At 38.0% G+C, this 17420-nt stretch overlaps 1 protein-coding gene across 1 annotated transcript in view; it reads left to right on the forward strand.

Moving 5' to 3' along the window:
- Positions 1–17420, forward strand: part of LOC125227885 (protein outspread) — a 489387-nt gene that overhangs the window by 411289 nt on the left and 60678 nt on the right. Inside the window, 1 exon segment of the mRNA XM_048132278.1 lies at positions 1508–1696. Coding sequence (XP_047988235.1) covers positions 1508–1696 — 189 coding nt within the window.

Here is a 17420-nt window from a genome sequence, read left to right on the forward strand (position 1 = left end):
GTTTCCTATTTATAGCTAGATGAAGTTGTTCAGTTACAGCTTCTATAATTTTTCCTTGAGCCTTAGAATGTGCCTTACCTGTATAAGTAAAGAGTTGAGACTTTAATTAAAGCTGTAATGAAAAGGCATGATTTAATTGCTAGTATTAATGAACTGTTAACTAATAGTGCGTGTCAGCGTGAAGTATGGGAACAAGCCTGTGTAAACCTGTACACGGTGTAACATAAAGGAACCGAAAGATTTTAACTAGGTACGCATTTTTGGGACAAAATATAGATAAAATGTTAAATGACGTCAAGCAAATTTCGTAAAAAAAAAGTGTTATTTTTTAGTTTTTTGGATGTATTTTCACATAAAAAGTGAATGTTATTCGTAAAACTGGCACTTAAAATAAAAAATTACATAAATGAAAATAATACTTTTTTTGCAATGAGGTACCTACTAGTTACCTATTTTTTGACATCTATCAACGGATAGAATAGTTACGTTATGTCCCCTGTAAGTATTTATCGAAATCCAGAAACGATTATATGACATTTTACTCTTCTAGAAATACGCTGTTAAAACTATTCAGGTTCCTCATGTTACACACCGTGTATATTGTTATATCCTAGGGAAGTTATATATAACTATGTAGCTTTATCAGGACACGGGAGCCATTTGTGGGTTAGCGGTGCAATTTATTTTATTTATGTTAAGTTATTATATCAGTATGGTCGGTGTTTCAAACGACCTTTAATTGTAGCTTTACATACATGAAAGATATATTTAACGATTTAACATAACAATCTGATTTGTCTGGAGATATTTTTTGCCTTTTATCGTATCAGTAAATATTGACAATGCTATTGTTGTAAATGTCGCTTAGATAATCAATATTGCAACAATAATTTATATATCGTTTGTTGCTTAGTTTGGTTTGTTATCAATGTTATTATGCGAAGATTTTCAAATATACTTTTATGTTTTCATCTTATATTTTTTGTCATTTGTAACTCCCTCTTCTTTGCATGACACCATATGATAATCTTACCTAAATAACCATGTTTGCCACTCATGTTATTGGCTGAGCAAAGCGAATGTTCTTATCTACAGGTCAGGTCCTATTTTTCAACTGATTCTTGTAAAACTTCATGGTACTATCTTCAACCTAGCGTTTTCCTGGCCTAGCGTTAGGGTCCGCTTTCCTGCTCAATAATTTTGGTCTATTATTCACATATTTTAGTTTATTCAAATATTGACAAAACAGCGAAAGGGTTTCGGTAGATCTATGAGACACTAAACTACTATCTCCCTGAAATAAAACTATGGAAACGGATTTATATCTCGTATAATGAAATTACAATTCATCCCGACGTTTCGAACACATTACAGCATAATCCGCGTCCATAGTTTTATTTCATGAGTAACTATCGCTGTAGCTGAAGACAATATTACTATCTCCCTCTTGAATAAACTAAAGAAAACTTGTACAAAAATCCTAACCATATGTTTTCCTCTTCCACAGCCAGACACAGTCCCTCAAGCCAGCATCGACATGACAACAGTCCTTGAAGTTAGCGAAGCTGACTCGGTTACCGGTCACGCTCACAGCTTGGCGGTCACGGCACCAGAGCGGGTCACCTTCGTGAAGGGAACCTGTAGGGAAGAGGCGAGGTGGTGGGCTGATGTTCTCAGCGTGTATCCTAGGAGCAAGGTAAGATCTTAATAATAAAACTACCGTGAGACACTGACATATTAAACATGTAAAATCGGGTATCTCACGTAAAATTGTCGAATGACGTAGTGAGTGTAGTGTGCAACCCAACAAATGACAATTATTCCGAAAGTGAGGGTAGTTTCGCACCGCCCCTGCCGCCGCCGACCTCCGCGCCGAGCCAACGGTCGCAACGAGCTGTGGCCCGCAGTCTGCGTCGGGATACCATCGGCATCGCGCGTGCTCAATGAAAATGCTCCTCGTTACGGAGCGAAACATGTCGAGTGACCTTCGATAATTTTACGTGAGTTACCCGATTTTACATGTTTAATAAGCAAGGTAAAATATTCTTTATATACTTTTCTTTTGCAAGAAGTTTCGCAACAGAATGAGAATAGAAAGACTCACACCATCCACAAGACAACATTCTTGGAAGTGAGCAAAGCTGACTCGGTCACCGGTCACGATGTAGGTATAAATTTATAGATTAACTCTATAACTATAGAAGCCTGACTATAGCCCAAAATAAACCCACAAAGGGTGTCGAAAGCGACTCAACTGTACGGCACGCACCGCACGCATGTTGACGACGTCAATTATCTCAACTATCATTAGAACACAAGGCGATGCCGATCTGAGCCCGTGTTCCCAAGGAGCTTATGCTCCACGATAGCTGAGAACGCTGGTTCGATTTCAGCTCTGGGTAGTAGAAACCTTAGACAATTCTGACAAACTCAGTTTGCTTCGCCATTTATTTCGGTTTACATTTAATACAGTTCCTAGCCATTAAGTAGGTTAGAACTCTATTTGGCTAATGATAAAGTATGATGATGATGATGATGTGATCCTGTTATCCCTCACTAGGGACATAGGGCTCTTAGAAGAATTTTCCACTTTTCACGATCCTGGGCGACTACTTCCAAATCCTTCCAGCCTAGTACGAACTTCGTACCTACTAGGCTAGAAGGATTTGGAAGTAGTCGCTACGAACATTCCAGCAGCCAATCAGTATCTTAAAAGGTCATTTGTTTTATATAGGTCCGTATTCTTCTTTGAGTTTCAGTAATAAGTTTTTTTTTTTAATTTATAGTATAGCTGATCAGACGACAGACTATATTAGCAATGGCTTTTCTATACCAATTAAAACGTTCCCAATATATAAATTCTAAAAGTCATAATATACGGACGTAACAATAATTCATAATAAACGTAATAACGGCGGCGCCACAAAGGTTTGATAAGCTGGGGTATAATCCGAACCATGGCGTTGTTATAATTGGTGCGCCCACGGCTAACGGTCATCAACGACTCAATATAGAGGCAAACAAACAGACAAAACTACTATGCCTATTCTGTATGCAAAAGATATAGTTTTAGTAGAATTTTGATACGACCTTATTGACTGAATGTTCTAAACTTAAGTTAACTTTAACCTATTCGGTAACACTACGTCGACAGCCGAACTACTGCCGCAGAAAGGACATATTACCCGTATATGTATTTTCAGTGACAGAACGTCGACAGGCGGAGCACTGTCAGCGAAAAGCTTAAAGGATCAGGAGTTACTGAATTATTTTCATTTGTTTTACAAAAAAAATAACTTCAGTGTAGTTTTGCAAATAATTTGTAAAAAATCTGAAGAGCTCTTCAAAAACAATCAAGTGTCACTAATACTTCAGTCTCTGATGAACTGTGGATTAACTTAACATTAATTTAAAGAGTATAAAAAATCTTATTTCAAAGATGACTCACATGGTCTTAAATCATCATTTATTACTGGTTCGTGCTTTGTCGGAAAGATAATCAAAAATCGTTTCAAAAAAATATCACAGTCGTACTTATGCTTTTTCACGGTTTGGTCGTATCAAAATAACGTGAAAATTATTTCGAATTGTCAAAACAGAATCAGCTCCGCCTAATATGGCCAGAGTAATATAGGGTACATGAGAGGGGTAGGAATTTAATGTTTCTACGGCTGTTTTCTGTCATCGTTTATCTAGTGGGCGGGGAGCTGTATTTCAGTCCATGATAGGTACCGATGCACGCAAACATAATTCATTAATACCGTTTTTATTTTGAAGTCTAACTAACCTATTAAAAATCTAATTTAAAATGAAAAGGTCATTGTATTAGCGTTAATACCGTTCTTACCTAATAATAGTTGTCTTTTGCGGTCATATTGACTAATGTATCTGTCAAAAAAGGATAAAATATAATTGATACAGGCCTCCAATAGGTACCTAGTACGATGGTCGCACTTATCGATTTGACATCGAGAAAATGACAGGAGGCAAAATGTACACACTCCCGGGTTAAAAACTATGAAATCGCCTACTAAAATCCACCGTAGGCATACGTCTTCTTCTTCCTCGTTCCCTCAGTGCTGAGGATCGCGACCACAAGTAGCGTGTCTCCATTGAACGCGGTCATAAGCCATGTGGACTGCACGATATAGGCTGCCGCCAGTCGACTTCTTCACACAGTCAGACCATCTCTTACGAGCCCCACCCCAAGCGCGTTTACCATTCATTCGCCCCAAGATGATACACTTCTCCATATTATGCATACGCATACGTACGTACGTTATTTATTAGGCATACGTACTCATACATACGAGTATGCTAAATAAATATTATGTATGTATGTATGTATGTAGTTCGAACTAAACAATTTGTAGAATGTGATATGATTTACCCCACCCTTCTACAATCCTAATAAGCACGTCATAATATACTACTTATAATAAAGACAAATCCTTCACCTCAGTTTCTAAGAACCGAGTAGCAGACAGGTTTAAGAAGACAATATACCTTGCTGCATTTGACGCACGCTAACATTGTCTAAGATGTCTTGCGTCGTGCGTCATCTTCTTGAACTTGCCGCTTGGCCGCGCTTTACGTCAGATGGCATTCATTTGTTTTGTTAGTCCTTCGAAAAATAAATGAATGCAGAGTGCAATACATCAATTTCGTAAGCCATTATAAAGTTGAATGGTTAGGTAGGTACTAAATGTAAGCTTAAGATGTTTTAACCTTCGTATATGATAACTTAAAGCTTACTTATTTTATCTGTGTTTAAATATATATAATGTATATGTTCTATGATAAATCTCGTGACAATTTATAACAAAGTGTTGGCAATTTATATCCAACTAACGCAGCTTGTTTGTATCAATTTCAAACGTGTCATACGTTAATTAGTTAATAACTCTATAATATGATACTATACAAGTATCTAAGGTGTTAAACTGATCAGGCAGTCAAGGTCGCGTGATATACGATAAAACGTCAGGCCGTCCTTTTCAAACTATTTGTAAGTGCGATAGGGACTCACCGATACGATAAAGTTTATCAACTAGTTTGGTCGGCCCGCTGGTATCACTTCCCCGTGATACGAAAAATAAAAAGTATAGTTATCAAAATAAGTATAGTTTTGCGAAGTGTTGTCAACATGTAATTGAAACTTTTCATGTACTATAATAATATGAGGGTCAAATACATGTTGAAGAATTTGTACTTTATAAACGGGATGGTATTCGAAAAAGAACATTGAAAAGATGATAAAAGGTGATATTTAAATAGTCCTTCATTACAGACATACAGACAGGCCTGCAGCTATCTCTCAGCTCTCAAATATACTATTAGCAACATTGTAAGCTCAGGCTCAAGGCTGATAAACTATGAGAACACCAATTTAATTGTAATTTTAATTAATTGTAGTATGCTTCATTAAATGAACGGTTGTGTACTGTCTCATTTGTTACTGTATCACTGGGAGGTATAATTTTTATCGAGTCTGAGAGCAAAACTACCAATCTTTATACAAAGGGCAAATTTAAACATTCATCGCTGTCAACAGGACTCCAACTTGTCACCTTTTTGATATACCTACTCAATTGCTTTTAATATATTTTAATACATATGTATAATAAAAGATTTTACATTTTTAAAGGGATAATAGTTAAAACATATTCTAGCGGTGTTTTTATTATCGAGTAGTTTCTCTATGCGTAGGTCTTCTTCTTAGTCGTATACTCTTGTCAGAGTAGTCGTGGTCATTGGGGTCGTTGTGCTGCCTTTTTAATGGTTTCCCGCCATATTGCTCTATTTGCAGCGTAGGTACATAGAATTAAAGCATAGACTTCACTTCACGCTTCTGTTAAATTTTGATATATATAAAGCTTCTGTCTAATTTCGATATACGTGTATCTCGCCTAACGTGTCGTTTGTGTTTGAGACGATCTGGCAGAGCTTAACTTTTTAAATAATGGGCAAAAAAATACGTCCGTGTAGCATGCTACGTGTCGCATGCCTCAAAAACAATGTGGCACAGTGTCTCCCCCTTAAAGTCTCTGGAATGATGTTTAAACTGATTCTGCCGCTTATGGTTGCATTAAGCTTAATTCTTTGAAGTCATCGTGATAATTACCAAGGACAGGATTAAGGGTTACCGCAGAATGACAATTACTACATAATTACGTAATATTGTTATTAATATTATCTTTTAATCATTTTAATTTAACACAATTAATCATAATGGTATCTTTTATGAAGATTATCCGGTTATGTAAGATGAACCCTGTTCGGAACGCATTTTTTTATGAAATTCACAAGTTTTTTAATTAAATATGTCAACTTAAGACGACTTCCTCGCACAACGTATCAGCATTGCGATACAGCGAGGAAATGTCGCTAGTATCCTTGGTACAATGCCTCAAGGGCCTATTTTAGACATTAGCTAGCTTTTAATTTTAGTCTTAGTTTCTTATATAATTATGTAAAGACGACTTAATAATACGTTAAACCAATCCATATTCCAACCATATTAATACCATAGAAATTATTGTGTTTTAAAAAAATATATCTGAATTTACTACTTCATTTGAAATTAGCTACTTCATTTGAAATTTTTCGAAGTCAAAAAAGTGTCACGAATTAAGAACTTTCTCTAGGTATTCGTGTATTCTGTTACAAGTTCTCCAATAAAAATTAAAGGAAAGATCCTGCCGACTATCTTCGTCGCATTAAATATGTGTGAAATCAGCAATTCAAATGAATCTGAATTGCCCATAAACATGTAGTTAGACCATCATTATGTAAAAAGCATAATAAGTAATTTTCCTTAGGGAAAGCTCATTATTTAGCAGTTGGCTAATGGGGGCAATAAATTGAATCGTTCATAGATGGACGGGCTAATGCGCCCGCAGGCCCGCTAGCATGCTCCGGGTAAGGACTCTTGATGACTTCGAAGGCTGAAAATTGTTGTTTCAACATATACAGACTCTAAGATGATACGGTAGCGAAAATGCTAAAATGAAAGGGGGGCTCCCTTTCAACTTAGGAATTTTAGTTAAATATACAAGTGTTATTAACTAGATTTATCGAAAAAAAATTGTCCATTAAGAACAACTCAGTCAAAAGATATTTCAAAAAAATCTTTAAAATTGAGGTTCCGCTCTCGACTCTTTCCTCCTTCAAAACTTAATCAATCGGAACGAAATTTGAGAATCTGTATAACAATGAAATAATCTATGTCGGACCGTTTAGCTTTTTTGGTTAATTGTTACTAATCTTGAGTATCACACCTTTTTTTGCGCCACAATGAAAAAGGCCGTTTTTGGAAATTTTTGATTGGCTCTAGAGTCTTTAAAAAGCAGAATATCAAAAAAATCAAAACGGTCCGACACAGATAAAAATAATAACAATCTGTGTTGAAAAAACCTGCCAAGAGCGTGTCGGGCCACGCTCAGTGTAGGGTTCCGTAGTTTTCCGTATTTTTCTCAAAAACTACTGAACCTATCAAGTTCAAAACAATTTTCCTAGAAATTCTTTATAAAGTTCTACTTTTGTGATTTTTTTCATATTTTTTAAACATATGGTTCAAAAGTTAGAGGGGGGGGACGCACTTTTTTTTTCCTTTAGGAGCGATTATTTCCGAAAATATGAATATTATCAAAAAAAGATCTTAGTAAACCCTTATTCATTTTTAAATACCTATCCAACAATATATCACACGTTGGGGTTGAAATGAAAAAAAATATCAGCCCCCACTTTACATGTAGGGGGGGTACCCTAATGAAACATCTTTTTCCATTTTTTATTTTTGCACTTTGTTGGCGTGATTGATATACATATTGGTACCAAATTTTAGCTTTCCAGTGCTTACGGTTACTAAGATTATCCGCGGACGGACGGACGGACGGACGGACGGACAGACAGACATGGCGAAACTATAAGGGTTCCTAGTTGACTACGGAACCCTAAAAATCATTGCTCTATCTTCAAAAACCAGGGAGGAAATAGTCGAGAGCGTTTGTATGGAGAATTGACCCCTACCGTATCGTCTTAAGTGTTTAATTCAATTCAAATGTGACATGTGTAGGTTTTGTCAACATTTTACTACATACTAAATCTCGATGCCCTTTGTATGCAAGGGGGTCTACTTTTCTCTGCAGCTGACTGTACAATCCAGGTATCTTTAAAGCAAGAGTAAATAGCTATCTCATAGTTAAGCGTGCTCCACCGTAGACCGCATCATCACTTACCAAAAAAAAAAAAACAATCAGAAAGCTCTTATTTTGGGCTGATATTTTTTTTGCATCTATAGGTGTGTAAGTGCGTTTTCACATTATCCGATCCGATATCGGATGTCGGACCGATATCCCATACATTTCGGGCGTAATCTTGGATTTTTTCTATTGAAATCCTTCCGACATCCGATATCGGATCGAATAATGTGAAAACGGCCTAAAGGTTAAAATTTCTCTCACATTCAAATAAAATATATCAGTTAAGAAAATTCCTTTGCTTCACATAATGAGAACTCCCAAATACCCAAACAAATGCCCCTTGCCCGTACCAAGATTCGAACCAGGAACCTCCTGTTTCGTAGACAGGGTCACCAACTAATTTAAGCCATTAAACTTAGGAAAGCCAGGCGGACCTATGATGCTTGCAATTTTGCCAGTTATGAACGTGGATTCCTGTACGGACGGATGCTTTATCCACGTAGATAACATGCTGGCCACATTACAAATGTAAACACTGTGCTGGACTCTTCCTTAGTGCGGCTAATGGTAGCGCGGATGTGGGGAAATTATGGTCGATTGTACTTACTACTGTACGACGCACACTCAGAGGAGGGAAACAGAAATGCTTCCTGTGTCGCGCTGATAAACTGTGGAATTAACTGTCACTCGATAATCAACATAGTACCTACACAATCAGTTACAATTATCCATACTAATATGATAAATGGGAAAGTGTGTGTCTGTTTGTTTGTCCGTTTTTCACGGCAAAACGGAGCGACGAATTGTCGTGATTTTTTGATATTTGAAGGGATAAAGAGTGACATAGGCTGCTTTTTGTTTCTTTTTAATGCGAGCGAAGACGCTATCAAAAGCTAGTATTACGTATTTCAGTTTATGGAATTGCGAGTGACAGTTAATTCAAAAGTCATATCGGTGGGGAAATATCGCTTTCAACAGATTAGTTGTGCGAGGCGCTTCTATTAATCTATTTTATCATTCTGAACAAACGTTCAAGACTGTCATTTCATTGGCGAAGATGGAAATATTGTGTACTGAAGTCGGATCTTCAAAAAACAATTTACTTAGTTTGGCGGAGCTGTGTAGGACAAGTCTGAAACGTCATTTTTAACTCCCGACGCAAAAACGACGGGGTTATAACTTTGGCGTGTCTGTCTGTTTGTCTGTCTGTCTACTCTGTCTGTCTGTGTGTGTGTGTCTGTCTGTGGCATCGTAGCTCCCCAACGGATGAACCGATTTAAATGTAGTTTATTTTTGTTTGAAAACTGAATTAGCCGAGAGTGTTCCTAGCCATGTTTCATGAAAATCAGTCCACTATGTCGCGGTCGGGGGTTTTATCCGAATTTTAATTTTGTGGTTAGGTCATCTATGTCACTATATTGACATAGGTCACAGAAGCCTAGACTAGGGTTCGGTCTAGTGTGTGTCAACCTTAAGCGTTCGTAATATCCGTCTCCCCGAGTATGTGGCGTGCTTAACCCATTACCGCTGGCGTGCACCTGATGAGTGCGAAGTGCGGGGGCGTGGCGCTCACACTCGCCAATTGTCTCGTTTCCGGAGCCTAATGACGGGCGCTAAACGTGAGATATTACACCAAAACATGTTTCACTATCAGACGATCTTGCATTCGGCTACGCACAGTCGCACACTGGACCGAGAAGTCGTCTTCTACGACATGCACGGGAACAAAGGGGGTAGTGAAGCTCTTAAATCGCCACATTACTATCTAGACGTTAAAAAGGCAACAATCTAAATAAAGAAGAGGCAGACGTCGGCTTAACTATTTAAAATCTAAGGGAAAAATAATAACTTTCCTGTTTTTTATTAAGGTTCTTTAAACTTCTCGGGATGTCCCTATGTTTCCAAATCTTTACGGCGTTCATATTTGCAAGAAAAGTGCCGTACTCTTATTCATAATGTCAAATTAAGTTAGATTTGATAACAACATTTTTACAGTGCTTTTAAAGAGACGAAGTAACTTCCGTTTCAAAATATTTCTAAAATGAGAACCAATTCATATTTAAATAAATAAATATTATAGGACATTCTTACACAGATTGACTGAGTCCCACGGTAAGCTCAAGAAGGCTTGTGTTGCGGGTACTCAGACAACGATATAAGTATTTAAAGTCACACACAGGTCGAACGCGATTAATTAACATTATTTTTACCGCGACCACGGCCAGTGCAACCTGGCCGAAACGTTGAAAAAAAAAAAAGAAAAAATAATGTTAATTAATCGCGTTCGACCTGTGTGTGACTTTAAATATGTGTACAAAGCGCGAGAACTTAAAGTGTTATAACGATATAAGTATTTGTATATTATATAATATACAAATACTTATACATAGAAAACATCCATGACTCAGGACCTCTCTGTGCTCATCACACAAATAAATGCCCTTACCGGGATTCGAACCCAGGACCGCGGCTTAGCAGGCAGGGTCACTACGCGCTAGGCCAGATTACAGACGTTTATTCTTCAATCTATCCTCTAAATACTCCATAATGTCGATAAAAGACCAATAGCCACGCTCGTGCTATATATAACCCAATCAAGCACATTACCTCACCTGTGAGTCGATCACGTACTCGTATCGACGAGTCTGCCCATTGACCGCAGGAAGCTTGCGCAGGTTTTTGCTGTCCGTACTACACTGGTCTATACTAAAAGCAGAAGCGACGTATGTTAATAAATAAACCTATTTAGTGTAAGTATTCAGAAAATCCTTAAATCAAAGTACCTACTAGTAGAACCCAGCTTTGGTACCATACCAAATCATTTTACTATATTTTTTATCCGGCCTTTGCCACTGTACTTTTTCGTTATTTAAATGAAACGACATTTAATAATAATAATAATAAGCCCCCAGGGCAGCTTGTGGCGAGCTGAATGGGAAGTGGCGTCCCTTGGATCCCATGCCCCCGAGAGTCGATCAGATCCCTCCCTCCGGCTTGCCTTCATTGGCCGGCCGGAGTGAACACTGAGCAGGGGTCGCAGGACTCTCACCTCTGGCTTGCCTTAACCGGCCGTCCAGAGTGGGGTGCCAGAGCTATATGCTTGCAGGGTGGAAGTGAAATATGCATAAGACGCGAGTTGGCACAGTGGCTGTTTCGTACAGACTGGGTAGAAAGCGGCGCACACCTCTCTACACCCTGAGCCGCTCACGCTATGTTGTGCCCTTGTCGCTCCGTGCGAGCGGCCGTTTTCGGGGACCCATATAGTGAGTTGGCGAGTCACCACCTGCCTATTTTGTCATGTTTTGTAACATATGAGTGAGGCAGGTGCCATAGTTTTTCCAATAGCACTGGTTACGAATCCACTAGCAACTCAACATAATAGCCCGGTTTCTTTTTGTACCTTTATCTTACAATAGTTCTACACTAACCGGGGCTTGTCCTTGGGTGCATTACTATAGTGCGGACAGGGATAATCGCTGGTTTGTGTCACATTACATTTAGATTAAACTGTTCTAAAGGGCCTCTGCGCTGTTGGCTTCGGCCCCACGTATGCCTTACAAAGGTCCGGGACCCTATGGTCCCGAGATATGTAAAGAACAAACATAATAATAATAATTCATAATTCATTTATTGTCTGTAGAACATGGGTAAATACAATGATGGAGCATAACAATAAATACATAGAATCACCATGGTCTTGCCAATAGGCGTACAAACAGTGAAACTTAAACCTACTTAATAACATAACTACATAAGGCATGCACATTTACATTTTTAGCTACATACTACGATTTTTACATCTTACATACTCATACATATATTTAGTTAAAATGTGTCACTGAGGTACTCTTGAATGGAGTAATAGGCTTTTTCTGATAAAAAGTTATACAAGTTTTTCTTAAAATGCTGTACTTTGTTACAATGTAAGATGGATTTTGGAAGTTTATTATATAATTTGGGTGCCATACCAAATACACTTTTCGAAAGTAAAGCAGTTTTGAACGGTTTCACATATATTTCTCCTTGATGTCTAATGCTATTAAGTTTTGTAAATAGATCTATGTTAAGTTTTACATATATAGCTACTTCGTAGATGAAAAGGCAAGGCAAAGTTAATATTTGATGTTTTAGATACAAGGGTTTACATGGCTCTAAAAAGTGTTCATAGCATGCTGCTCTAAGACATTTTTTTTGTGCTTTAAACGCTCTTTCCCTATCTGTCATTTTGACCTTTAGTCTATTCTGTTTCTAATCGATAACGACATATTAGAATTATCTTACATCGTGAAATTCTTACAAGTATCCAAATTTCGTTTCTTTCGATTCATTCTGTAGTCAAAAACGAGGTAAGTAGAAACGTTTCGAAGTAAGTAGGTAATAACTTTTTGACGCGGTTTTCTCATAATTATGGTGAACATGTTTTAAACAAGTACCGACTATGTCTTATTTCACTAAGGTACCCTTTAATAATACCTATGTATGTCATTTCTATAATTTTTAACGTGGCACCATGTTTTAATCTTGATGTCATTTGGTATCAGTAGACAATGCAATGAGTCAGACTAGTTTTCTGCCCTTGCTCTTTTTGCTTGCGTCACTAGCTTCATTGATTCGCAGTTTTGCTCTTTTTTGTGATAGTGCCGGTTTAACCTGATCCTCTACCATGTTGATGATTTTTTATAATAGGTTACTCGAAAGCTTAAACTTCGCGGAAAATGTATGTTATTTTTGGTTCAAGTAAGAGAGTTTAAAGGAGTGAATTCCTTGCCGGCGTCATACAACCCAGCAACCTTCAAATCAAGGGTGAACAAGCACCTTCTGGGCAAGCTCGCTCCATCGTAAGCCACGTCTTTGTTTCGGCTAGTATGTGATGTGAACATGAGTAAGACCATCGATTGAACAGGAGTGCCTTGTGTGACCAGTGGACACACTATTCAATAATTAAAAGAATGTAAAACAGGGAAAAAAACGATTAGTTTACATTACTCGTCATTCGAAATTGTCACCTGTACCTTAAAGTAAAATTTTCGTCAAATCGCATCATACATTATTGATTTCAAAAGTCTTACACTCGAGGCCGAAAGTGGGAAAAAAAATAGTTACGCAAACTGATGCAATATTTTCTCGCAAGAAACTTATAGCATTTTTAAAGCTTAAATCAGCCAATTATGTTCAATTAAAAACGCAATAAGTAGCAATAAATAGTGCGAAAGATTTTAAATGCATCTCGCGATCAAGGAAGCCTCGATACGATCATAAACTCCTAAGGGCACTCTCACACTAACTTAGGGCACTCTCACACTAACTTAGGGCACTCCCACACTAACTCAACTCATGTGGTGACTACCAATAAGATATAATTTCAAACGTTCGTGTGGAATGGAAAATGAACCTTGCTAGTTAGATATTAAGTGGGATTTGGAAGGGTTGTTGGATTCCTTTAGTGGCTTTATTAATATCAGTCATTTTAGGGTTGCTAAAGACGTTAATTATTATACTTTGTACTGAATCTCTGTTTGGCCTGGTAGAATGCCTTTTGACATTAAGTCCGCCATTTGTACATTTTTGTGTATTTTTGTGCAATAAACTTTTTAGGTTGTTATTATAATATTGGAATTTGCTTGAAACTATTTATTATTTTTATTTTAGTAGTTTCATGTTCTCTGCCTACCCCTTTATGGGATACAGACGTGATTATATGTATGTATGTATGTATTTTATATCCGAAATTTTGAATTTCAGTCCAAAAAAATTCAAGTCTAAAACGAATCTGTGCCATTGAGGTGAAAATTCTGATTCTCTATATTGATACTTTGAACAAAGTATGCTAAATTGCAAATTGTGCGATGGTAGGTACGATATTTTATTCATTGATACAGCTTTCTTTTAAGTTTTAGCTGGATGACTTGACTGGATGTCGTTGGGAGGACTTCTGAATCTCCTAAACAACTCAATTATTTGTTTTTAGTTTCGTCGCAACCCCCCCGTTATCTATCTTAGAACAGGGTCTAAGTCATACGAAATTAAGACATGTTTGGAATTTCAAGTAAATGCTGATGATGATAATATGATGGATTCGATAATTCACTTTTCTCTCCTGGCAACCCTGATCATTTGCGACCATATTAGACGCACGCGCAAAAACGCGTCCGTTTGACGGCTGCGGCTGTCATGCGCTGTTACTCGCACCACTGATTAATCATAGATACAATTATATAGACAGAACGTGCGTGCGGTGACGAACAAACATACCCATAAATACCTACCTACATTTTGTAAGACCATCTCGGTCCGGACCCGTCATTAATCAATTTTGTCTCTTTCTATGTATAAAGTTATTTCTGGCATTTCTGCCTTCATTAGCAAATATCATACACTAGCTTTTGCACGCAGCTTCGTTAAATTCGAAAATTACGGAATGTTCCATACAAACTTACACCCCTAAACATTCAGACACACACACTTTCCCATTTATAATATTAGTATGGATATATTGCATACCTTTTATTGTATACCTAATCCACTCTAACAGGTGAAAACTCCGTGAAAATCCATTTAGTAGCTTTTGAGATTATTCCGAAGAAACTAAAAAACAGACGCACTGGCGGACTTCATAGGGTGTTGTAGGTAGTGATAGAAATATTCTAAAATCTTAATTTTCAGTCGTTACCAACATTTAAAACATGCTCCAATTTCCAAGCAAAGACTCCAAAATGTCTTCCCCGCGTCGGGGTCACATCTGGCGACAACATCCAGACACGTTCGTCTGAACTCTTAAATGGCTCAATTTGCCACCAAACATGTGGAGCATGTCAAACATCTTTAACCTGATTGGCTAAATCGGCGGCAATTTCAATTATCTTTATACTGATACTGTTAAAGACGTGTCAGTATGTGCCAAAGTGCCGACAGAGAGGACGTTGTGTTTTATCGGAATTCCTCGCAGATCTTTGTTTTTTAACCCCCGACGCAAAAACGACGGGGCGTTATAAGTTTGACGTGTCTGTCTGTCTGTTTGTCTGTATGTCTGTCTGTCTGTGTGTGTGTGTGTCTGTGGCATCGTAGCTCCCGAACGGATGAACCGATTTCGATTTCTTTTTTTTTTGTTTGAAAGCTGAGTTAGTCGGGAGTGTTCTTAGCCATGTTTCATAAAAATCGGTCCACTATGTCGCGGTCGGGGGTTTTTTACAAAATTTTAATTTTGTGGTCATTTCTTAAACTTATTCTATTTTTCAAAGCCAGACTATTTAAAGCCAGGTTAGCATTGTTTCATTTTTATTTTGACATGGGCACAATGCTTATTGATTTGCGGAAAATACCGAGAAAAACTATGATACTTGTTCAGTTATTTTATCAAGGATTTCAACGACAAATTATAAGAATTTATCGGACCTGTGACGCATTGCATAGTCCCAAAATTGATGATTTATTAACACGATGACAGCCGACCAAAAAGGCAATGCCCTAGTTAAACTGTCCTAACTCTGGTGGATGACATCACTCGCTAATGCACATATGATCGCCGTCTGCGCGAGAGCGCACTGTAACTGTGTCGGGCGTTTTTAGGGTTCCGCGCTAAAAAGGGACAAAAGGAACCCTTATGATGCGACTCTGTCCGTCTGACTGTTTTTCACATTATTTTAAGAGGCAGGAAGCAAACGAGCAGCCGCATCGCCCGATGGTAATCGATTACCGCGACCCATGGACGCATCAAAAGGATTTCAGGAATCTGACCTAGTTTGAGACTAGTGTTGCCTAAACTTGGCCAATCTGCCTGCTGTCAGAACTGACATTTTTTCGAAGAAAAACATAATTTTATTATTTTTGATGTAACTAAAATGTAAGTAGCTGTGGTCCTGGTTACATTTGTCAAACGTCTATCTCTGGTGGATGACATCATGCGCTAATGCACATCTGATCGCCGCCTGCGCAAGCGCACCTATTGTAACTGGGTCGGGCAGTTTCAGGAACTTGCTCCAGTTTGAGACAGTGTTACAAACGCTTGCAGACTTTGCAGAGCCGATGGCTCAGGCAAACCAGAAGGTGTAAAACACAATCTTGAACCATTTATTTCTAGTATTTTCTATGATTACCAATTTTACCATTAAAATTTTGTCCATACATGTCTAGTTAATTCTGTAACTAAGAGAAAAGTCGAAATCTAAAGGCTCCAGTACACAATGGCCCATGCTGGCCCACTACAGGCCATCGCCATTGTGTACAGGGGGTAATGGTGTATGATGGCGGACAATTGTCAATCGTGGTGCGCAATCGGGGAGTTGTCGGTTTTTTGGGCACACTTCAAAGGAATCGTGGCGTAGCGTGGCCTGTGGTGTTCACACAATCGGCCATTGTTTAGTTTGTCACCGACCGCCTGACCGGGATAGTGCACTTTTTTGTTGCTAGAACTAGAATTTTTGATCGCCCAAAATATCAGTACCGTGGAGCAATGAAGAAACTTTAAAGTTTATTGATTTATATCAATCTGAGCCTGTAATACTTGTAAACAGTTTATAAATAAATAGCCGCAGCCGTAATTACTTCTATGTCCATCGCAAGTGGTTTTCCAGCCAGCAATGAGACATGCGCCACTGTGTGAACACCAAGTGATCGTGGCCTACAATTGTGCATTGCAAAGCGTGGCCCATCACAGGCCATTGTGTACTGGAGCCTTAACAAGATAGACCTATTAAATCTTTGCTGTAAAAAATGTAAGGTTAACCGGGGTATTGCGTCTAGTGGAGTAAAATAAATGCATCTTTTGATGATATCTTCTAAGCGGAATATAACTATGATAGCCGTATAAATTTAAACAGAGGGTTACAACTTGCAATAGTTTTAAAATGTTTCTTTTAGAACAGCCATTCTCAAAGTGTGCTCCGCGGACCCCTAGGGGTCCGCAAAGCCTCTCTGGGGGCTCCGTGCGAATTTTGGGTACCTAATATGCAACTTTAACTCTCTTCCATAAAACCAAATATTCACCAATTGTTAAAAAATTAAAAAACAGTTCCATGTAATACCTCACATTAGAATCTAGTGATTAGATTTGACTATCATGATTGCTTATTAAAATAAAGATTGCAATAAAAAAAAAATTGAGGGTTCCGTCAGATGTTTTACTTTCTAAAAGGGTTCCATGGGAAAATAAGTTTGAGAACCGCTGTTTTAGAAGATAAGAAGTGTCGTGCAGAAATAGTTATCTCACTCCCACTGGGT

The sequence above is a fragment of the Leguminivora glycinivorella genome, chromosome 7, assembly GCF_023078275.1.
Source record: "Leguminivora glycinivorella isolate SPB_JAAS2020 chromosome 7, LegGlyc_1.1, whole genome shotgun sequence".
In the NCBI taxonomy this organism is placed as follows: Eukaryota; Metazoa; Arthropoda; class Insecta; order Lepidoptera; family Tortricidae; genus Leguminivora; species Leguminivora glycinivorella.